Genomic DNA, 24,848 nt, shown 5'->3' on the forward strand with positions numbered 1-24,848 from the left:
CAGGCTTCTGTGATGAAATGACAAATGAAATAAGGAAATCACACAGGACCACAATGGAAACAAGCCCTTTAGGCTTTTTGTGTTATCCTTTTAGCACCATCGTTTAATCGTACCACTGTACTTTTTGCAAACTGTTAATAAAGTATTTAATCAATCAATCGTTAGTTTTGGAAAGGATTCTTTGTATTTTAAATATTTATTTTTGAAATTATTCAAATGTTTGTGAAAGAAATGTGTTTAGGACGTTGGCCAGCTATGTTTTGGAGATTTTTATTTAAAAATAGTGCCCCAAGTGTAGTGTAGTGCAAGAATGTTACTTTAAATAACTATACTTAAATTACTTTAAGTACATATATATGTCCATAAACGTGTATTTATAGCCATATATAGGGCTATACTGTGTATATAAAGCCTATATATATGTTTTATGTTTATATTCATATTTATTTATACACATACACACACGCACGCATGCACGCACACACACACACACACACACACACACACACACACACACACACACACACACACACACACACACACACACACACACACACACACACACAGTCCCCCTCTATTGAAAGTATTGGTTTCAAACCAACACTGCCAAACAGAAGACTTATAGGCCTACACCTCACCTCTACACCTCTTAAGTACCATTGACCTTGATTTCTAATAATGCGTCGAGTCCTTTTTGCTGTTTAATAATGTGTAGCCCATAGAGATGACTAATGCATAGGCTGCTTGAAACATGATGTTATTGACCTCAGAGTGTTATGTTGGCTCCTCACTCATGGTGGATCAACAGCAGTGACAGACATTATAACTCTCACAAGATAGCTTTTCTGAACTTCATTCACAGCTTTTCTGAATTCCCTCAATACTATCCAGTAGTCACTCGTCTCAACAGGTAGTTGAGGGTTTCACTGCTTTGTACTGTTGTGAGACTGTAGATACAACTACAACATAAGGTTGCCACCTAGTGTACACTTTAGGGCACAGCAGTTTAACAGAAGCCTTGATTAGAGTGAGCCATACAGTGATCATTATTGTGTGCCTCTGGGATGTCAATAAATACATTACTAAATGAAACATTGTAATCTTCAACAGAGAAATTAATTAAATTGTGTATGTACTTCATTAGGCCATTCAAAAAACCTCACTTGTGAATACTCTAAATTGCATTAGGAGTTAAGATTTTATATTTTATAATCTGAGACTGTTACAATAAAAAAATTACCCGCACACTGCCAGCTTGCACAGTACATGAAATTATTTATTAAGAACAAAGCAATGTTTCATTCACACACAACCTTCCTCAGGCATGATAATCTGAGATTATCACTTTTATTATTGCAAATCATACACACAAAAAAACATGCAGTATTTTGCTTGGCAAATCATTACTGTAAACATCGACATGTGAGTGGGTAGTTTAGTCCACCTCCTCAATAGTGGGACCCTTTGAGTTGCTTCCCGCTTGACTCCCACAGCTCCCTGTCGGGCCTGCTCCCTGGTACAGCTTGGACACGATAGGATTGCACAACTTCTCCACTTCCTTTTGCTGGTGCTCATATTCCTCTTTCTCTGCCAGCTGGTTGTCATCCAGCCAGGAGATCACTTGATTGCACTTTTCGATTACCCTCTTTTTGTCCTCCTCACTAATCTTCCCTTTCATGTTGTCGTCCTCCACAGTGCTCTTCATGTTGTACGTGTAGGACTCCAGAGAATTCTTGGCTGCTACTTTCTCTCTCTGTAAGTCATCCTCTACCTTGTACTTGTCAGCATCCTGTACCATCCGCTCAATATCCTCCTTGCTGAGGCGACCCTTGTCATTAGTGATGGTGATCTTGTTTTCTTTGCCGGTGCTTTTGTCCGCCGCGGACACATTTAGAATGCCGTTTGCATCGATGTCAAAGGTCACCTCCACCTGTGGTACACCCCGTGGCGCGGGAGGGATTCCTGTGAGATCAAACTTGCCCAGGAGGTTGTTGTCCTTAGTCATGGCCCTCTCGCCTTCATACACCTGGACCAGCACACCTGGCTGGTTATCCGAGTAGGTGGAGAAGATCTGGGTCTGCTTAGTGGGAATGGTGGTGTTGCGCTTGATCAGAGCTGTCATAACTCCGCCTGCGGTCTCAATTCCCAGAGACAGGGGAGCCACGTCCAATAGCAGCAGGTCTTGAACGTTCTCTGAGGTGTCGCCCATGAGGATAGCCGCCTGGACAGCTGCACCGTACGCCACTGCCTCGTCTGGGTTGATGCTCTTGTTCAGCTCCCTGCCGTTGAATAAGTCCTGCAGGAGCTTCTGGATTTTGGGAATTCTTGTGGAACCACCGACCAGGACAATATCATTGATCTGGGTCTTGTCCAGCTTGGCATCTCGCAGGGACTTCTCAACTGGCTCGAGGGTTCCCCTGAATAGCTCGGAGTTGAGCTCCTCAAAGCGTGCCCTCGTGATGGAGGTGTAGAAATCAACTCCCTCATGCAGAGAGTCGATCTCAATGCTGGCCTGCGTGCTTGAGGAAAGGGTTCTCTTGGCTCTCTCGCAAGCTGTGCGCAGTCTCCTCACCGCCCTCTTGTTTTGACTGATGTCCTTTTTGTATTTTCTCTTAAACTCTTCTACAAAGTGGTTGACCATGCGGTTGTCAAAGTCCTCACCTCCCAGGTGGGTGTCTCCTGCGGTGGCTTTCACCTCAAAGATGCCATCCTCAATTGTCAGGATGGACACATCGAAGGTGCCTCCGCCGAGATCAAAGATCAGAACGTTGTGCTCTCCTTTCTTGCCTTTATCCAGGCCGTACGCAATGGCTGCCGCCGTTGGCTCATTAATGATCCTCAGAACGTTCAGTCCAGAGATCACACCTGCGTCCTTGGTGGCCTGCCTCTGAGAGTCGTTGAAATAAGCCGGAACAGTGATGACAGCATTGGACACCCTCTGTCCAAGGTAGGCCTCGGCTATCTCCTTCATTTTCACCAGGACCATGGAGGAAATTTCCTCGGGGTAGAAGGACTTGCTCTCCCCTTTGTACTCTACTTGGACTTTGGGCTTTCCACTTTCACTAATCACTTGGAAAGGCCAGAGCTTCATGTCAGACTGTACAACATGGTCGTCGAACTTTCTGCCAATGAGGCGTTTAGCGTCAAACACTGTGTTGGTGGGGTTCATGGCCACCTGGTTCTTGGCAGCATCTCCGATGAGCCTCTCTGTATCAGTAAATGCTACATAGCTGGGAGTGGTCCTGTTGCCCTGGTCGTTGGCAACAATCTCCACTTTGCCATGCTGAAATACAGCCACACAAGAGTAGGTGGTGCCCAGATCAATGCCAATGGATACTCCTTTCGCTGACATCTTGGTTATTCCTCTAGAGCCCCTATGAACAGATAAGGGAAGTGCTGTTTTAGATTTATAATGTCAAATATCACTGTAATTAATAACTACATAATTTTAATCTACAATCCGTAGTTTTTATAATTGTTTTTTATATTTATACCTGGATTGTAGCTTTAAATTTTTAAGCAACAATAATGTTGACTGAAGCACTTGTTTATAACTGCAAAACTGCAAATTAGAATACAGATTTTTTTTTTATGCTATGCATTAAATTAATTTGATGCATAGCAAAGGTTCCAGATTAACTTTTTCCAGAAGTTTTAAGTGGTGCCATGTTAACAGTATGATACATCTGTTAGCCATATTATGCCAATGCCTTTCCTATAACATTATATGATCACAAGTTAGCCTTTAATCTGATACTGGAATGGCATCCACAAGGCCTTTTCCATCACTATCATAAAGTGTGAAGCCTCAGATAACATGGAGTTTTTATAGTAGGGTTTCTGTTATTTCAGCCACATTCAAAACACTACTTACTACTACTACTTACTACTTCATTTAGTTGTACTTACTTCTGTCCCTTTGAGTTTTCGACGGATCTCAGATGAGTCCTCTTGAACAGTTTCCCCTGTGTCAGGTCCTGTGCCCCTGAGTTGTGTGGTTCTTCAGAAGTGTTGCCTGAACTGACTCTGACCCAGTGCTTATATAGTGAAATGCTTGTTTCTGGAATGTTCACGGTGAATCACAGCTCCCCAGTCATCTCAGTGAGTGTTAATATTAGTAACTGAGGCAGCGGGGAGGTCCACAGGAGCTAGTGAACATTCTAGACTGGCTCAAATCGCTTTGACACTCGGAACATTCTGGAGCGGCAGAGTGCACTTTCACACTCAGCCAGCTGAGCAGTTAAACGACAGGGTGACGAGCGAGAGCAATGCAGAGAATGTAGCAGTATGCAGAGCATTGATGAATGTAGGATCTAAGCCTGAAATAAAGTATGCGACATGTCTAGTTAAAGTACACAGTAGTTACAGTATCTTTACACTTAAATAACACTCAGGAATTTCCTGTGTAGCTGCTCTCTCTTTAATTTTTCTCTCCAACTGCAAACATGCACAGACATAAACACAGGTGTAGACTTTGTTTAAAGTTAAGCTTTCGCTGTTAAACAGGGTTGACTTTATTGCTGATTTATGACATTTTTTCCACATACTGTAATACATAGTAGACATATACATTCTAAGCACATTGGAAATATAAATGATTTAAGTGACAATGATAATCATATGGCAAAACATAAATATCGTCTATTATGTCAAATCTATAACATACTTCATAATAATTAATAACAGAAGCAATAGAAGGAAGACAGTGGATTAACCACTTCTATGTGATTTTTAAAAAAAGATAAAAGAAATATCGAGTAATGTGTAATGATATTTACTTACAATAATTGATTGTAAAGGCACATTCATACCATGACCTTTTAAGGTATTATCCAGTCAAAATAATATACTCTACTGTACACCTCTTCTTCATTACGTATTTCAGTTGAGAATTTCAGCCTGAAATTAGAATGTGACAGTGGAGGATGGAGGTACAACCATTTAAAAAGATGTTTCATATAATAGACTCTGCCTCGATCAATTTTGGATAAAACTGTGATGACTGGATGTTAACTTTAAGGGTCAGTATGCAAAATACCAGTAAATAAGATTCATCAAAGCGCATGATTATGAAACATCAAAAATTATAAAACACAGTGTCAACACAGAGTTCATTATGGGTCACTTAACTTAACCCTGCCTCATGGAATGTACTTACGATTTAATACAATTGATAGACCAAAACACACTCTGCTCTTTCAATATCTGCTCTTTCAATATTATGGCCATCATTTGGCACTGTGTGTGATATTAAGAGTAAATACACAAATCAACAACAGTGTGATCTAGAAACTTAAGCAATAGCAACTAAATTAATACATAGACATGAGCATGCAAGCAGGCAAGTGACAGACATGTTAATGTTATACTTGGTCACTTTTTACATGTATATGTTTCTCATGTTTATTAATATTCTGAAGTGCTAATATCAAGTTACATTCAGCATAAGTAAAATAATTCTTCCATTCTTTCTGTTTAGCAATGTTTACAAAATAAAGCGATATCTCTTGTCTGAGGTCCATAGTGTGTTCAGACTCACAGCATCAGACACTCCAATTAATACCTGAGGAAATAATATTATGAAAATAAATATGATATGCAAAACATTGTAATTTTACGCATGATTTATAAACAAAAAAACAATTGTATGGAATGGCAGATTTATACTACCACTATTGCTACTCCTACAAATAAAATGACAAAACAACAACATTATTGAATTGTTACAGAAAACACATTTTAGTAAAACAAATCTGTAGCCTACAATACCTGTAATAGTTTGGTTTGAAGGGACCATTCTTGTTCAGGCCCATGTACTTGGCCTGCTCGTCGGACAGCTCTGTCAGATGGGCGTCAAAGTTAGGTAGGTGCAGGCTGGCCACATACTCATCTGGAGAAAGAGACCCATTTACAGCACTTCATTAACATGGTGCTATTTATGCAGTGGTGTAAAGTAACTAAGTACATTTACTCAAATACTGTACTTAAGTACAATTTTGAGGTATTTTTACTTTACTGGAGTATTTCCAATTTACAGTATTTTTACTTCTACTCCACTACATCTCAGAGGCAAATATTATACTTGTACTCCACTACAATTTGAAAACTCTAGTAACTAGTACTTTGTATATTTGTGATTATTATTACAAAACACACATTACCCACTTCAGCGCTATATGCATTTCAGCAATTTGAAAATAGCCGATTTACAAGCTCACACTGCGTCGTGATGCGACACAATGTGAGCTTGTAGATCTACTATTTTCAAAAGATTTTTATACATTTGAAAACTTGTGAAATGGGACATTCTGCATAATGAGTACTTTCTACTTTTGGTAGTTTAAGTACATTTTGATACCAATACATTTGTGCTTTTACTCAAGTACATTTATATTATTATCTACATTGCAGTATTGATACTTTTACTTAAGTAAAATGTGTGAGTACTTTTTCCACCACTGTATTTATGCAATTTATTCATGTTCACTAGGTGTGTTGGTTGATGTACATTTGAGGCCACATCACAAGGTGGCAGCGATGAGCTAAAAAAAACTGTAAAGTGAGCATTAAGCAGTCTGACTACAGAATATGTAACAATGAGTCTGCTTTTTTCATTAATATACTGTACACTGTAGCATCAGTTGGTCAATTTTTTATTGTTTTATTGCTTGTTTTATATATTTTTTACTTTACTAGCAGTTTGCCAAAAGGTCAGTATAGTAGAATGCATTTTTCTCTAGATTTAGCAGATATACAAGCTCAGAACTTAGATCTGCTACTAGTGCAAGCATAGTCAAAATGGGGCTGGATGATGGCTCCAGCTAGAGTCCTCAGTGTACTCAACAATGAACAAGGAGATCCTGCCCCGAAATCTTGTTCTTTGACTTTTGTGATCACTCTGGATGCCATTTCTTGAGATTTTTATCGAGAATGCTGCTCAAATAAGTAACCTCGTCTTTGATTGTGATTACATTGTCCCAGAAAACACTATGGAAGGCTGTTGACGTGTAGATTGAATAGAAAACATAATACTACATAATAATAATGCAATATTCATCATTCAAAGTCGATAGTATATATATATATATATATATATATATATATATATATATATATATATATATATATATACTGTATAATATATATTGTGTAATATATATATGTATATTTCAAAATATTTGTCAACTAAGGATGTAATTAACTAGTATCCCTTAACATGCAGCATAGTTTAAGTGATGGAGAGCTGTAACTTTCGGCTCATTTTTAAACAAAACTGCCCATTGTTCTTACCCATCTTCTTTGGCAGGAGATACACGTCTTGTTTATAACGGCCCTCTGGAGCGTTGAAGAGCTCAATCAGGGCCAGGGCCTGGAGATAGATAGATAGAAAACTCAGCTCATAGGTCAGGTAAAACCTATTGGTACGGAGCAGGATTGCCATTTGATGGTAAAGTAGGAGTGAGACCCCATACAGTACATTTGACAACAACACTAACATGATTCATTTTTAGGATTTGTTTTTTCTTCTCTAAACACAACATTTTGTGTTAACCATGGGAACCAGAAATTGTTCAATCACAAAATATTGGATACATAGCTTATTATAATTATTTTTATCATGTATCTTTTATGTATGGCAATAGTCAAACATTTTGACTATTGCCAATTGCCATACATAAAATATGTCTATTGTACAGAGAAGAGAATGCTAAGCCTCAAACCTGAGTTGTAGCAGTGATGGACAATACGAACGTAGGTACAGTGGAGCAGCTCAAATTCAGAAGCCGGCCCTGGGAAACGACACATAAGAATAGTTTGATGAAAATCCAAATGGACTAGAACAGTGGTTCTCAAAGTGGGGTCCAGGGACCCTCAGGGTTCCTTGAGAGTGTTCCAAATGGACCCTTACATGGCTGTAACTCTGAGAGTGTACTGTACAAACGGTACAAATGGAATGGAACCAAATTGACCTGTAAAGACTCCTGGAAATTAAAAAGGTTGAGGGCCACAGGACTAGAAATGCACATGGAAACGGATATTGGACAGGCAAAAGTTTGAAATAACAACAGTTCTAAGTGATACTGTCAGACAGTCAGGAATAATACACAGATATCCAACTGGGAGAGTGCACCACAGGGCAAACTGCAGGAGATAGGTCCAGGGAAGCAAAGCCTTGTGTTACGTTAAGGCCTTGCCGCGTGGGAAAGCACCTTTTATACCGTAACAACACCTTCAAGCTTTTAAAAGACACCATTTTGTCACATTTCAGTACCTCTGCTAGCAGGACAACTCTCTTGCCATCGGGCCAAATGATGTGGTCCACCTGGGAACGCACCCTCTCCCAGGTCAGCTCTGGGCTACGGAGACTTGCCTGAAGACATAGGACAGTCACAGAACAGATTGATATACAACTAGATAAAGTGCTCCTCGGAGCACAGGTCTCCGCCAGGTTAGGTACGTTATTGTGGCCTGAAAAGGGTGCCATTTGTTCAAGGGCTTTTCACTGCAATCGGACACTGCATTCATGATTTGAGGCATTTTGTTCCAAAAATATGTTTGCAAAATTAGACCTGCTGGTGGCGCTATAACAGGCCAATGTGAAAAGGGTGGCATTTCTTCGTCGGCCTAATAGAAATGTGCGTGTGAAATTTCACGGAAATCGCAAGCTGCGTTCATGATTTGAGGCATTTTGTTCAAAACGGAACAATCCTGCAAACTTTGGAAGCCAATCTTAGGCAATCAGGATGGAATATGGGAAATCGGATAAATCCGTGTTGATCACATGACTATAGAGATACTGTGTACCGATTTGTGTGATGTTTGGCCAAAATCTGTAGGAGTAGTATCAATAAATGTGTTTTGCACATATCGGCCTCCTGGTGGCGCTATAACAGGCCAATCTGAAAAATTTGTCAGAGGTCAGAGGTTTTGAGTTGGCATCCAGGGAGTGTGCGTGCACAGTTTCGCAGCGGCCGGGCCAACGGTGCCAGAGATTAGCTGCTAACGGACGGACAGGACGGACACACGGACGGACACACGGACGGACGTACGGACGGACAGGGGGTAAAACATACTCTCTCGCCATGCCTTTCGGCCTGGCGGAGACAATAAGGCAAAACTGAAGATTATTATCATAAACAATTGAACAATCTTTTATTTTATTTTATTATCTGCCAAATATATGCAATTGATTTGGACCGTAAAATGAAAACAATGTACTAAAGCTTATAAGTTATCTGATCCTGAACAGATGTCTTGATGTTAAAGTAGCAGTAAAAAAAAAACATTTTAATTGTAAATATCACAATTACACATGGCTACAGTTCTATTTGATTCATTGTGTCAATCGTTATTTGAATGATCGTTTAATCGCCTAATTACTCACAACATCAATCTCAGTATTAGAGTGTCCCATGTTGCAGACAATGCAGCCATTCTTCATTCTGTCAAGCTGTTCTCTGGTAACAACATTCTTATTACCTGAATTAACAGGGGGGAAAAACAATAGCACAAATGTATAGAGCGTCGCAGTTCCCGCCCACTTCCTGTTTTTTTTGGTGCCGGAAGAAAAAACTCAATGCATTTTTCCATTGACATTTCCAAAAATATTTATATCTATTAATTTAAGCCTCGAATCAAGCCATCACGAGATGACATGAATCATGACCATAAAACGTTTTTTTCTGTGATTTTTTTTTATTTTATATTTAATTATATGATATACTATATTTAATAAATACCCTTTGTTTTGCCGTTTTCAACAAAAAAAAAAATCACAGAATCAAACGTTTATGGTCATGATTCATGTCATGTCATGATGGCTTGATTCGAGGCTTAAATTAATAGATATAAATATTTTTGGAAATGTCAATGGAAAAATGCATTGAGTTTTTTCTTCCGGCACCAAAAAAAACAGGAAGTGGGCGGGAACTGCGACGCTCTATAGCATAGAAACTACGTAATGGTTTGATAAGTCATATGTTATGCTTCAGTGAAAATGTGTTGTGTCATCTTGCTTGACAAAAGATTATGTATAAAATCCATAATTTTCTGTCAAGCAACATGATGCTGAAGTATAAATTAGGTTTAAGGTTTTAAAGGTGGAATAAGAATTGAATTACCTGTTTAGAAGAAATCTAACTACATTTGGGAGCAGATTACCTTGACTGAACCTACGCTATGTCAGATAACTCCTTTGCTTTACGGTGGGTTGAAAATGCTAAATAAAATTATACACTGGCACATACAATGGGCAATTTGTGTACTGACGACCATGCATTCTTATACAAAGGTACGATTATATATATATATTTTAAAGGGACTACACCATGAATTTTAACTTTTTCTTATTTTTTGTGTGTTTTTGGTCTCCCCTACCTCTCTTCTATCCCCAAAAATACCCCAGTTTGAACATTCAGGCTTTCACAGCAAATCTGGGGTTTTCTGTAAATTGGTCTCAAAACAGGGCAAACTGATTTGCACCCTGACGTGACGTCACGTCAGGGTACAATCCCTCCCGTTTTTCAGTTCCAACCAAAAAAATACAAAATAAAACACTTTTTTTTTTTTTTTACTTTTTCCACACAGAACCAGGAGATAACATGCATACAAACTGGCTCAATAGCGCCCGTGCCAAACAGGACAATGTGGTATTGCAGGTGAAAGTGCTTTATAAGCCAGAGAGAAGTTAGTTGGAATGAGTATATCTGAGGCTTGATTTAGGCTCAAACCTTTTGAAAAATGTTTGAGGGACATAAAAACAATATGATATAAAAATATATATATATTCATGGTGTAGATCCTTTAAATATATTATACCGCTTAGACTGATGCTAGGTTCTCGGTTTACCTATGATCCTAGATTACTGATGCACTACACTGTCTCTATGCATTTGACGTTGTGTTTACCTTGCTTACTATAAGTCGCTCTGGATAAAGAGCGTCTGCTAAATGACTAAATTGTAAATTGTAAGTGATGGAGGCATCGATGCCTGCAAAATTGTGATCATCTAAGCTCAATTAAAAAGGTGTTACTGTGTGAGGCCGGGTGGCTTACCAGTGCAGGTTATCACCACATCCATCTGCCGAATGACCTCATTCAGCTTGACCACACGGAAGCCGTCCATGCTGTGTGGACAATTTAGTTATTTCATTTTACATTCTACGTGTAAGAACAACTGAGATTTATAAGTAAACCGCAATATATGATTTAGAAGTGAATAATAACTGGAATAAGTATCTACTTAAACCCTATATTGGCCAGAGTTCCCCAGGGCTCTATCCTTAGCCCCCTCATTTTTTCCCTCTACATCAAATCGCCTAAAATAGCAGATCTACAAGCTTATAGATCTGCTGAATTTTCACTCCAGAATAGGGAAAGTGGAGTTCCTGTGGTTAAAGGATAATAGCTGAAATAATATAAACTATACCTTAAATTACAAATAAAGTCAAATGCATGAAAATAAACAGTATTCTACTGATTGTCAGCCTTTCAGCATGGCCTAATCAATGTTCCGATGGATTAAGTGGTAGATAAGGATAATTGAGGTAGCACATTGATGTACTAAAGGATTAGCAGAGTAGCGGGCAGTCACTCACCATGCCTGCAGGGCACAGATGGGGTCGATCTCTGTGATGCACACGATTGCGCCAAGGGCCTTCAGAGCAGTACAGCAACCTTTCCCCACCTGAACAGATGACACAACACTGTACATTTAGCATAAATGTGTGTCAGAAAACAACATTGACCAAATTATGGTTGAGAACTTTGTTTGATAAAAGAATGACTCTGACCTCTCCATAACCACACACAACAACTTGTTTGCCTCCAAACATTACATCAGTGGTCCGTTTCAAGCTGACAATGGAGATGAAAGGCATTATCCCATTAGCTATTGACACATTCATGAAATGAGACACAATACCATATTTAACAGTGATTCACATTTCATGCGTTCGATATTACACTCCACTCACCCATCTAGGATGGATTCACGGCAGCAGTAGAGGTTGTCAAATTTCTGCTTGGTGACTGAGTCATTCACATTCATTGCCGGGACACACAGTTTGCCAGCCTTGGACAACTGGTACAATCTGAGAACAGACGTGGGAGGGTGAGTATACAGTACACACACACACACACACACACACACACACACACACACACACACACACACACACACACACACACACACACACACACACACACACACACACACACACACACACACACACACACACACACACACACACACAGACACACACACTAAGGTTTCAGGCTTTGTAACCTTTCCAGGGTGTCTGGCTAATTGGTTCCATGGAGAGCTGCCCTTGGACAGCTGCTATAGCTCATAGTGTAGGTCTATCATCTCTGCCAGCAGGACTACAGTAATATCAGGCCTACAACCTTTTCAAACCACAATGTCAAATTGAACTAATACCGATTTGAATTGTTTTCTCACTTCCAGCTCAGTTCAGTTCAGCTCAGTTGAGTTGAGTTCAGTTAATGTCTACCATCACAATAAAACTTTTAAAAGACTTAAGTCTGACATCTTCTCACATGCATCTGAAAGACTGTTAAAATACTTCAAGTCACACAAAGACAGTTTGGCAAAGACTAGGGATATTGCAGGGTCACTATTTTCAGGAATACAAGGTTGCGTCCGAAATCACATACTGCATAATAATAATAATAATATCTCAAATCGATATAACGTTTTTTTAAGTACCCAAAGACGCTTTACATGCTACATTTAATCAGTATTCTATTTGTCAACATACATTTCATGTATCGAACCACATGGACTGTTAGGAAATAGCCCCATCTTGTGACAGAGCAGAGGTACTACACATAAATAATAGAGATTTGTTGTTGACAAGGTTCACAAGATTTAACTTCCCATGAGCATACCCCAGGACTAAAGACTTGTGATAATATTAAACAGGTTTTGATTTGATCAGAACCGTCAAGACGAGAAAAGGACTGACTTAAGATACCACCTTACACCAAATGATCCTGATGATTGGAGTGCGCCTCAACTTGCACAAAACATGTCATGATGATTATATTCAGACATTGGGAAATTTGGCTGCGACAGTGAAATCCTTTAAAAGTCGTTTAAGGTTTAAGGCCAACATAAGCTTTTTATACAACACCAGAACATGACAAGTCCATTCTAACCTATGCACTCCAGTTACACTCTCCTCCACAATGCCCTGAGCCTTCTTGAACACACTGGGATACTTCTTGTACACCCAGTGAGTCAGGTCTCCCCCATCATCCAGGATCTAACACAAACAGTGGAACAAATTCAAAGAAAACATCAGCAACAAAATTCAGAGCTTCATACTGAGATTTGCCTTTTAAAAAGTGTTGTAAATAAATGGCAATGATCATTATCAATAATAATAATCATTATTTTTACTGTCTGTCTGTCTGTCTGTCTGTCTGTCTGTCTGTCTGTCTGTCTGTCTGTCAGTCAACTGCTAATCTCAACACAACTGGACCAATCTGTGTGAAACCCTGTTTGACAATGACTGTCAAACAGGTTTTTTCCATACCGTTTGCCTGTAATTACATTAATAAAATTGGGGGTGGGGCCTATTTCTTAAAAATATATGCAAGACATATTTACTTCTATGTGGTGTGTGTTTATTGTGCAGCTTTTCGTTGTTGTGAATCGATTGTGATGTTTTGTAGTTGTTTTCTTTTGTTTGGTGTTTTATAAATCCCATAAAGGATGGGTCTCATGGACAAGACACACACACACACACACAAAAAAATGCATTCATTCATACAGATGGGTGTTAAGTATATAATGGGAATTTCATGCTGATACCATGTTGGCCTGCCAGCCCTCTGTGTTGACACAGCGGTCGATGCACCACCAGAAGTCATCCTCTGACTCACCCTTCCATGCAAACACAGGTATTCCTACATGGGAATAAAACAAAACCTCATGTTGAAACACACAAAAAAAGAAAGTGAGAAAAAGCATAGCTGTGTGTGGGTGTCTGGTACAGATCCATTAAGTTAGTAGTATGTTGACTGAGTTTACTGAGCTGTAAGCCTTTACATAACAAATGTAACCAAATGGACTCTTTCGGTTCCATTGGGTTACAGGTGTCCATTTGGTTACATTTATTTTGTACACTCTCAGAGTTCAATTAAAAGCTAACTGTGAATCTTACCACTCTCAGCCAGCGCAGCCGCCACCTCATTCTGAGTGGAGTAGATGTTACAGGCTGTCCAGCGACATTGGGCCCCAAGGGCCACCAGAGTCTCAATCAAAACCTGACAGAGAGAGAGATTAAATGAAACTTATAAGAAAGGGACAGAAATCACACAGTGTAGTGACAGCCAGGTATCTGAGTAAATGGACTTACCGCCGTCTGAGCAGTAATATGGGTGCAGCCTACTATCTTGGCCCCTGCCAGAGGTTTCTCGCCCTGGGCTCTCTTCCTCAGGGATATCAGGGCTGACATATCTGTATGTAGAGAAACAGAGGGATTACAGACTTAGAGGAAACTGACACAAAATAAGGTATTTTTTCATTGTGTACAGGAATAAGCAGAACAATGTGCGTAGGTGTGCAGGTAATGGAAAATGTAGATTGGCTGAACAACAATGGCAGCATCAGCTGTTGGGGATTGAGGCTGGAGGAGCACTTAGGCCTACTGTACTTTAACACCCACCTGGGTGGGGGGGGGGGGGGAGAGAGAGAGAGAGAGAGAGAGAGAGAGAGAGAGAGAGAGAGAGAGAGAGAGAGAGAGAGAGAGAGAGAGAGAGAGAGAGAGAGAGAGAGAGAGAGAGAGAGAGAGAGAGAGAGAGAGACAGACAAATTCTAAGATAGAAGGAGAGACAGTTGAAGGAAATGAAAAAAGTAGCTTATAGGTGAATAGAAGAGAGAGAAAGATGCCCTGATCATGTTTCCCAATGGAGAGAACTGACAAAGCCCCAGCCTGGGGTCATGAACTGTTTGGGAGCCAAGAGAAGGACTTTAATATCAAACAATGCCAGAGCAGCAGAAACAGACACCATGTGATACGTATCTGGGAACAAAGTGGCCACAGGGAGCTCAAAGCCCTCTCTGTCTTGTCCACAGTGGTGCAGAGTGTCTAATTGCTTGTTGGCCCTCACAGCAACTCATACAGTATGTACTGTTAAGCGCGGTCCATACTCCTTCCGACCCTCCAAACCTTTCTTGTACAAGTATGTATTGGCCTTAAGTCAGCACAACTCCGATCCTCCTCTGGCCTATCGTCATACTAGATACATACAGTACAAGCACACGAGTGATCGTGTGATGTGACAATAAAGTTGATTCTGATTCTGAGATGCAATGTTCCTGTAATGAGACCAGCTCTTGGTTTAATGTGCCTGTGAGGAGACAACCGATTAATATTTACCTTGCTCTGCGATCTCGATCTCGCGCCGGCCGAACTCGGCCTGTTTGACGTTCTTAACACAGAAGTCGGTACTGCCCTGGGTGTTGAGTTGAGCCTTGTCCCGTGGGGAGGTCTCATCATCAGAGCTGTCTGAGTAAGAGGCGGCTGGGAAATGCAGGAGACCACACAAAAAGCCACCATTATGGCGCACACACAAGGATACAATTATGAAACTAATACTTATAATCATTGTGTAAATGGTGGAACTTTTTGTCTTTGTGTGTGTGTGTGTGTGTGTGTGTGTGTGTGTGTGTGTGTGTGTGTGTGTGTGTGTGTGTGTGTGTGTGTGTGTGTGTGTGTGTGTGTGTGTGTGTGTGTGTGTGTGTGTGTGTGTGTGTGTGTGTGTGTGTGTGTGCGTGCGTGCGTGCGTGCGTGCGTGCGTGCGTGCGTGCGTGCGTGCGTGCGTGCGTGCGTGCGTGCGTGCGTGCGTGCGTGCGTGCGTGCGTGCGTGCGTGCGTGCGTGCGTGCGTGCGTGCGTGCGTGCGTTGTACCTGAGCTGTAACTGTCTGTCGAGGACTGAGAGATGGACCGTGACAGAGAGCGTCGGCCAGCCTTGGTGGGGTACTTGCTGAACTCCTGTTTATCCTCTGTGTTAGCAAACTGGATCTGAAAAGCACACCAGACACAATGGAAAACAACAGGGATATAGACTACTGTATAAATCATAAACAAATTGTAGACAATAGACATGAATCACTTGATGCCATGCAGGCAGCACATGTCAGGACTTGCGTCTGTACTTTATATGCTTGTTTATTGTCAACACTGAAGCCCAGGGAGAGAGAAAATAAATGGTAGGCTATACAGCGAGCGTTAGATAATATAATAACACATTCTACTGTATGCCTGAGTTTCTGCTTTTATTTGATATTTATTTTTTCTGTGCCAGGCCAGACGAAAATATGTCACCTCAAAGCTCTGGGTACTACATCATCTGAGCCTTCTACATTAACGGAGCAGATAAATCACAGGTGGGTCAGGGGAGAAGGGAGGTGGGGCCTGTCTATTTTTATAAGCTCCCTCCCAAGTCTGGGATTTATGCTTCATTCAAATACACAGGCTTCAGCTGTTGGTATGGCTCACCTCCATGTCAACCAGACCCTTCAAAGGGCCCAGGATGAAAGTCCTGGGTGCGCAGAGAGTGGATAAAATACTGCTGGCTGCTAGGCCTGGATGTTTGCAGGCATGCTAAAAGCAAATTCATACTACATGTCGCATGACGAAAGTGTCTGTGTGCTTTGTTCAGTTGAATATACTGTACATCATCTTTATTGTGCGACATGGCTGGTCAATGACGTATACATTTGAGTCTCAAATAGGGTCACTATATAAACCCACAAATCCAATTTATTCCGTAAGAGTGCAACAGGGCTAATTATAGAACTCAAGACTAGTGGCTGATGTGAAATTGGCTTTCTTTAGCACTCTGTGGGCTAGAATTAGCCTCAAGATCCAAGAACTCCACTGACTGCCATGCACACGCTGAGCTAAGAGTCTGGCAGCCCTAGCAGCCAGACAACACTTAGATGTCACCATTAGAGAGATTAAGGAGAGTCTGACAGATGTCCCATTAGGTTCTTTAAACTGGGTCATCAGGGGCAGTGGGGAGCTGCAGAGTACGGTTACGCCTGATTTGTACTTAGTTGCGTGCCAGTGTCTCGCACCAGAAATAGCAGATCTACAAGCTCACATCTCATCACACTGCGACGCGTTGTGAGTTTGTAGATCAGCTATTTTCAGTGCGAGACACAATGCACAGCAAATTATAAATCAGGCTATACACCTGTGGACCAACTTAATGCAGTTTGATTGATATGGAGTCCCAACATGAACCCCTTTTAGCCAAGTAGCTTAGCACATGAAGACTTTGACGTTAACATACATACTATTGACAAAAGGGACAATTCCTTGCACTGCCCATTATCCTTGATGTGTCGATACAATGTGTTGTACCAAACAAACTATGCTGGAAATTAGATATTATCAGGCGATACCAAGCCATGTCACAGCTGAAAAAAACCCCAAGATGAGCAGGCTGTACGCTATCTAAAAGGAAGTGACACATTCATTCTTGAGATCTACAAGAATGGGCCTGTGAGAAGGTTGTTTCTGGACTGGGTAGCACTTCACTGAAACTGAATGGCTGCAGGTGAGCATCAGGTCTGGGCCTCATGACGTGTGATTCAGTTAAAGACCTCCTGGCTATGGCTCTGACCGGTAAAACTGTCACCAGGCTCCTTTATCCATTAAAGAACTGACAGGGACGGATCAATTGGGACTCACAAGATACAACCCAATTGATTTTGGTTGGCCGCGTGCCATGTAGTAGAAGAAGAAATGAATGATACATTTAACTCCCTAAAAGATAATGCTAATTGATGGTGGCGAAGGACAGAGTTCACAAAAAAAATCCCTTACTTGTCCATCTCTTCTTGCCCTTCCAAGAAAACAAGTGTAGTACAGTATGTCCATTCCAATATTCCTTCCCATAAAGCCTTTTATGTGGCTTGTTCTGATATTTTGTCCATAGAATATGTTTGGAGTCAAAACTAACACGTCTGCTTGCTGCGTTGACACAACACACAACTGATAATTCCGGGACAACATGAACGCCTGACTAAAAACAGATGGATAACATTTGAGTGTGATGTGAGCTGCACAGTATGATGTTAACGCAGACTGAGTGGTAATATAATGACAAAATACAACACTTCTACATTATAGAATGACATATTCAATAGTCATATACAGGTAAATGCCAGTTCAGTATATTTATGCAGGCTGACTTTAAAGTGGTGTCAATGATAAAATACTGATTACACTACATTGTTAGTAGTCCTATGCAATACTCAATAATCATATTGTATATGTAAACGACAGTTTAGTCTGTTTATGCAGTGAGACAAATAACGATAAAATACTACACACACAAATATGCAGTAAAACACTGCATACTAATGATGTGATATATTAGGGTTAAGTACCGATTTTCACATAAGATTGAGAGAGTTGGGAACTTGTGAAAATGGCACGCCTGGTGTAACTCTACACAATTATGAAAATTAGGATAAGATACTACTTATTCTGAATTTAAGGGGTTCACAAGGGCAACTACAAGATGTCTTGTACTTTATGGACAAATTGCCTTGAAAATACAGATTTTGAAACATCTCATGATTCATTTAGTGGTCTACGTTTCACATAAAATAAGAAATGAAGTTTTCAAACATGATCCAAACTGTGCAATGATGCTGCCAACTGTCATTCGTTATACTCTCACAACAACACTTCATTCCAAGGGCATTGATACCTGGGCCTGAACAGTCTGCAGTGTCAGTAAAAAATAAAGTCACTGCTTAATGAAACAATATGAACCGAGATGAGCAGCTGGTTCTATGTTCTAGCTCTCCTTTTTGCAGAGCAGCTTTTTGTTTTTGTTTTTTTGCATCAGTTTTAACTCCAGAGGATTAAGACTAAGTTCTGGCTAGTGCATTGCATTTCAATGTGTTTTATTTCCCCAGTATAGAGACTGCATACGCAGAGACTCATTCTCCTGTGGTCAGAACATTTAGGAAAATAGAGATTTACTGAAGACAGTGTTCTATTGTTGCAGTCAATGGCTTGCTCCAGAGTTCTGTCCTATTAATAACTGTGGTCTTTTGAAGAGATGATATTGCAACTAATTGACAGCCCTCAAATAATATATAATGGCCATTAAAACCCTACAGAATAGTTTGCAGTGGTGAGTAATTCAGGATTAAGAACCGCTCAGCCTAAATACAAAGACATTATTGAAAACTTGTGGCATACGAGAACCGACACTGACACATACTGTTCGTGTGTGTGTGTGTGTGTGTGTGTGTGTCAGTGGTACCCAAGCTGCTGATTAAAGTTACAATAGGAGCCCCTGGTGATGAGATAGTCGTGACTCACCCGCTCCCGCCCATGCCCGTGTCTGTGTGCCATGGTTGCCGGTCAGTCCCTGGCCTTTCAGGTTTGTTTCTGTCTCCCTGTGGCTGTGTGTCCTCTGTGTGATGGTGCTAGGTGTCCCTGATGTTATTATCCCACAACCCTCCCAGGCAGAGGTGGGGGGAGGTTCCCAGCTATTATCATCATTTCTAATGGCCAACCTGGAGAGAGAAAGAGAGAGAGAGGGGAGGCCGAGATAGTAGGGGCGTCCAACCCAGCCCTCTGTGTTTTCTCTCTCTCTCTCTCTCTCTCTCTCTCTCTCTCTCTCTCTCTCTCTCTCTCTCTCTCTTTCCCTACCCTTGACAACTAGCTGCTAGAATCAGTGTGTTATAGTCATGGCCAAGCTGTTAATGTTCTGAGAGCATATCATGTAAGGACACACACACACACACACGCACACGCACACACACACACACACACACACACACACACACACACACACACACACACACACACACACACACACACACACACACACACACAGCCTCACAACACTAACAGCAGCTTAGAGTAGTACTACTACAGAGTCACTAGTTTGGCCATACAGTACTAATAAGAGGGGATTGACGTGGGAATTATACTCTCCGTTTCCATTAGCCTTCTGTAGCATCTACAGGTCACCCAGCCCATACCATCTTAAGTCTAAGTACAGTTCCTGTCTTAGAAACATTATATTTAGCCATGTTGTGAATGGGCGGTATAAGGACAAAATGCAGGCTGGGCATATAGCAACATTAACCTAACATTAACCCAACACCACAAATATGTTACAGGGACTGCTATGCCAGAATGTGGAATGCCTACCAACAGTCATAAAAAACTGTGTGACTCCTTACCCTCCTTCAAAAACGCTCTAGAAGAGCACAAGTTTACAGGTGGCTGCAAATTGTAACTGGCCCCTGTAAAAAGTAAAAAGTCTAAGCTTATCACCGGAAATGACCCCCCCCCCCCCAACTGTACATTTATTTCTTTCTTATTAATACTTGTATATATGATGTATATATGATGCATATTACTGTATATTATTGTTTGTCTTTAAATGTCTCGAGGAATTGGATACACAGGACCGCTTATTTGGGTTATCCTTTAAGCATTCTTTTGTATTAATCTGTGCAAACTGTTAATAAAGTATTCAATCAATCAATCAAAACATCTGATCATCTGTCAGACCCTGCTGCTAAAGGGGAACTAACAGCTGTTACCCAAGAACTTGTCCCCAGTCAAGTTAGAGATGGAAAAACTCAGAAATGTGGCTTCAAGTATGACTTATTATTATTATACAGTACAGTATAAGTGAACAACTAACAACACAAATGACAAATCCACACTACAAAATGACCACACCTTCGTTGGCCTCTCACAGACAGGCGTCCGCGTACTGGTGCCATGTGATTTAGATCAACACAGACGTGACGGATTATACAGTGTTGTGAAAAAACATACATGCTGGTAATCCCCTCTGTTTAAACTATGACCTTTATTTGATAGTAAACCTTTGTAATGGAAGACTATCTGGACATAATGGTGTCGGGATCGAAACCCACAGAATTACAAATAACCATGAATTTTATAATCTGTTTGTTGTTCCCACGTGTATTGTTGTAGGAAAGTTTGACATTGCAGCCAGACACAGCATCAAGAATTTGAATGTCAAGGTAGAAATTGCACAAACAGAAATACTCCAAAACACAGTCTTTCTAAATGTCAATGGCACACAGGGAAAATGATGTAGACTAGACCAGTCCATATGGATGTGTTATATTTCTCATCTTAAAGCGATTTTTCTCCTGTTGTTACCATAGCTCAGGTAGTGGTGGTCAAATACTGAGCATGAAAGATTTGGTGTGCAGAAATAACAGAGGGAACCCATTTTCCAAATAGTTTCATAGACTAGTTTGACCTTGTGCACAAAGTTTCAAGTGGCGAATGTGTCTGAGTCTCTTTCTGGAGAATAAGAGAGGAGATGGGCTCTTTGCTCATATTTCATCCTTTGTCAATCAAATAATAATAACATCTGGTGGATCTCAACATAAACAAGGAGCGCAGATCCCCGCCAGGCCAGGTTGCCGCCTACCCTGGGCTTTGTTGCGACCTGTTGCACCGTCACCATTGAAAACCTTAGGGTGGCAGCTCTTTCTTGGCCTAGTGGGATTGTACGTGCTAAGTTTCAAGGCAATCAGACACTGTGTTCATGATTTGGGGCATTTTGTGCAAAACTGGCCACTGCCACAAACTTTGGAAGCCAATCGTAGCCAATCGGAATAGAATCTGAAAAATCTGACAATTATGTCTTGTTCACAGGACTATAGAGATTTGTGTGAGGTTCGGACAAAATCTGTACGAGTAGAACAGACAGACAGACTCACTGGAGTGAAAACATAATCCCTCGCCTTTGGCCACTCCGGCCTGGGGGGATAATTAAGTATGTCATACATACTACTAGACCTGACTAGACCTGATAATACAATCTAATAATAATCATTCTGGGTTATGTAAAATTGCTTGCAGAGATCTGATGTGAAAGATTATGCATGAATACATTTACAGTGACTGCCTCCATCTCCCAAGGGGTGTATTGTGTAACTGTTGGATGTATGAGTAGGGTTGTTCCACTCATCCACACTTCCACACGTGGAAACACACACACACACACACACACACACACACACACACACACACACACACACACACACACACACACACACACACACACACACACACACACACACACACACACACACACACACACACTCACACTCACACACACACAAAGAGTGGAGGAGGGTCTATTCCTTGGAATCTATTAGCTTGTAGTACTTGTTGGAACCCTGCATGGTTGGTTGATAATGTGAAACTCCAGAGTGCACTATATTGTTCCCACTTGAACAGCATCATCTTAACTGTTTTCATACTTGATATTTGCTGCTACGTTTTGTTTTATTTTCCCTGTTCTATCATTTTCAATATCTCTTGGGCCCATCGCGTTTATTTGTTTTACACAAACAGGTGGCACAGCTTGACCAGAGGCAGTCACAGGGCTCTCAGGTTTATTCATAACACTCAGAGCTGCTGTGTTTCATAAGAACAGTCCACATTCCTGCCATCCAATATGTTTTACATCAGACTCCCTGGGGCTGGTCCTACTCCCCATATTATTGCCCTTTCAGGCAGGGGGTCAGACAATAATAAGCCCTGCTGCACAGGACGATTTTTTTTTAACTTTACATTGTGGATGAGAGAAGATTTACCGTTTACTATTAAGTCTGCAAATGCAGATGTTTATTAGTCAGACTGTCATGGGATCTCCACAGGAAGGAGGAACAATAAAGGAACTTAGAATGACATACAAAATACTTTTTTATCAAAGTAGTTAGTTGCTTTGCATCAGAGATTGATGTTGTATGTAGCCTACAGAATACAATTTCTGCTCTGATCAAGAGCAGATAAAGACAAAACACTGGACACAACTTTGTTAACCAATAGCTTGACTTTTTACATATTTTATAGTTTCCCCACATCCTGTGGGACAGAGGGATTCTGGCTCTTTTGGCACTGTGGCTGCGGTATTCCATCTATTCTAGTGCATTATGAGATCTACGTGAATAACTGTTGATGAGAACAGTGGGTGCACTATGATGCCCACTTGGTACACTGGCACGGGTTATAGGCTAGAACAGTGGTTCCCAAACTTTTTAGCTCAAGACCCAAGAGAGAAATTAGACGTTTGCCCGGTACCATAGTGAAAATATCAGATCTACAAGCTCACATTTGGGAGCTTATTTTCAGTACTTCTTAAACATTTGTTTTCTAATTTATGGGATTTCTTAGATTTTTCATTTTTTATTTCATTTTTTATTATCTTTTGAAAAATCATTGAATTTGTTTTTAATTCATGAAAAAAAAATCCTTTTTTTTCTCTTTTATTTTTTCATGTTTTGAAACGTACTCGTGACCTATAAAAACGTGTCTGCGACCCATACCACAAATGGGTCCCGATCCACTGTTTGGGAAACAGTGGGCTAGAATATGCGATGTGTTTTATAATTTACAGTACTGCAGTGCTAATGCGCACCTTCGCACTTCCGTCCCGTTATACAACACGCACGCACGCACACACACACACACACACACACACACACACACACACACACACACACACACACACACACACACACACACACACACAGAGTCAATGGGTGATGTCTGTGATGAAGAGCATCATACCTTCTTGACAGACTTAAGCGTGGGCACCGCGGTGAAGGCTGCGGACGGCAGCTCCCCCACGTTCATGTTCATGTCGCTGTTCTTGCTCACAGTCATCGCAGAGTATTTCTCCGCAACGTTCTCGGTCTCTTTGACATATTTCGTCGCTTGTTTAACGACCTCCGATGACTTGCTGCCGTCCACCTCCGCGTCGGTCATGATGGCATGCAGGTGATGTTTATTGACCTCCTGTGATCAGAACAGTGTAATGGTTGTCCTCTTCCTCCTCCTCTTCTTCTTCTGCTTCTTCTTCCTCCTCCTCCTCCTCGCGTTGCCCTGCTTCTTGTGTCCCGAATCTCCCGATAGAGAAGAAAGCAAGCAGTTTATACTCAAGGTATTCTCGACACCCTTGTAGCACTGGAATTAAACTGAATGATCAGATCTACACTTTAAAATAAGCATGAATAGAAACACATCGTCGTCCAGGTCAGCCTCCAGCCATCCATTCCACAGACAGTAGCATCTAGAGAGGAGAGAGGGGGGCGGTGTGTGTGTGTGTGTGTGTGTGTGTGTGTGTGTGTGTGTGTGTGAGGCTGTCAGAGGGGGGCGGTGTGTGTGTTGAGGCTGTCACGGTGTCACCTGAACAAGTCGGCAGTGTGTGCGGTGTTGCCAGATTTTTCGAGAGGAATAAGCAACCAGGTCTATGAAAACAAGCTCAAAAGAAGCAACTTATATAGTATAGGACACATGAATGAACACTTTGAACCTATATACATAAGCTATTAATTTGAAAATAGCCAATCTACAAGCTCACAACGCGTTACGATGCGTTGTGAGCTTATTTTCAAGAAGAAAAATCTTGAAAAAATAATGTTTTTGAAACATTTTAAATACACAAATCTTGTATGGGGGTCCCTGGCACAAAATATTTTCAGATCTGTGGCCAAGTACATTTTAATTAGGGGGGTCCCTTTACTTGAAAAAGTTTGAGAACCAGCTGGTTTAAACAACATTTAGGAAAGAAGCCCAATTAAGCAACAACACCTTAGAAACAAGCCCCAAAAAAACACAACCACCAATAGACCCCTTAACAGCAGGGGTGGACTGGCCATTTGGCGTACCGGCCAAATGCCCGGTGGGCCGCGGGCCAGTGGGCCGCTGGGCCACCCAAAAAAAAAAAAAAAAAAAAAAAAAGTTTTTTTTTTTTTTTTTTAATCAAATATTTTCGC

General features: G+C 41.0%; 2 protein-coding genes across 3 annotated transcripts; both read right to left on the reverse strand.

The window, feature by feature from the left end:
* Window positions 1–1,255: 1,255 nt before the first annotated feature.
* hspa1b (heat shock protein family A (Hsp70) member 1B) lies at window positions 1,256–3,368 on the reverse strand. Its single transcript, XM_080444603.1, has one exon. The coding sequence runs from the start codon at window positions 3,350–3,352 to the stop codon at window positions 1,436–1,438; it is 1,917 nt and encodes a 638-aa protein (XP_080300729.1). The 5' UTR covers window positions 3,353–3,368; the 3' UTR covers window positions 1,256–1,435.
* Window positions 3,369–4,490: 1,122 nt separating this feature from the next.
* On the reverse strand, window positions 4,491–24,181 carry ahcyl1 (adenosylhomocysteinase-like 1). Of its 2 annotated transcripts, none has more exons than XM_080444822.1 (17): window positions 23,641–24,181; window positions 15,939–16,053; window positions 15,409–15,552; window positions 14,386–14,486; window positions 14,191–14,293; window positions 13,839–13,933; window positions 13,181–13,287; window positions 11,977–12,093; window positions 11,794–11,857; window positions 11,599–11,687; window positions 11,057–11,127; window positions 9,386–9,480; window positions 8,273–8,371; window positions 7,722–7,790; window positions 7,291–7,369; window positions 5,770–5,890; window positions 4,491–5,563 (listed from the first exon to the last, which is right to left on the reverse strand). In XM_080444822.1, exons 1-17 carry the CDS (start codon window positions 23,836–23,838, stop codon window positions 5,557–5,559), a joined length of 1,674 nt encoding a protein of 557 aa, XP_080300948.1. In that variant the 5' UTR covers window positions 23,839–24,181; the 3' UTR covers window positions 4,491–5,556. The 2 variants fall into 2 exon arrangements, with proteins under 2 accessions (XP_080300948.1, XP_080300949.1); XM_080444823.1 differs by lacking the exon at window positions 23,641–24,181 and adding an exon at window positions 19,381–19,502.
* Between the last annotated feature and the right edge of the window lie 667 nt (window positions 24,182–24,848).

The sequence above is a fragment of the Gymnoscopelus braueri genome, assembly GCF_963280865.1.
Source record: "Gymnoscopelus braueri genome assembly, chromosome: 12".
NCBI classification, from domain to species: domain Eukaryota; kingdom Metazoa; phylum Chordata; class Actinopteri; order Myctophiformes; family Myctophidae; genus Gymnoscopelus; species Gymnoscopelus braueri.

Excerpts from the sequence above, each read along its gene's own strand:
- hspa1b (XM_080444603.1), bottom strand. The coding sequence starts at position 3,352 with ATGTCAGCGAAAGGAGTATCCATTGGCATTGATCTGGGCACCACCTAC.
- ahcyl1 (XM_080444822.1), bottom strand. The coding sequence starts at position 23,838 with ATGACCGACGCGGAGGTGGACGGCAGCAAGTCATCGGAGGTCGTTAAA. Across the intron at positions 16,054-23,640 it reads CGCTTAAGTCTGTCAAGAAG|ATCCAGTTTGCTAACACAGA; the intron begins GTATGATGCTCT and ends TGTGCTTTTCAG. Across the intron at positions 12,094-13,180 it reads AGTGTAACTGGAGTGCATAG|ATTGTACCAGTTGTCCAAGG; the intron begins GTTAGAATGGAC and ends GTCTGTTCTCAG.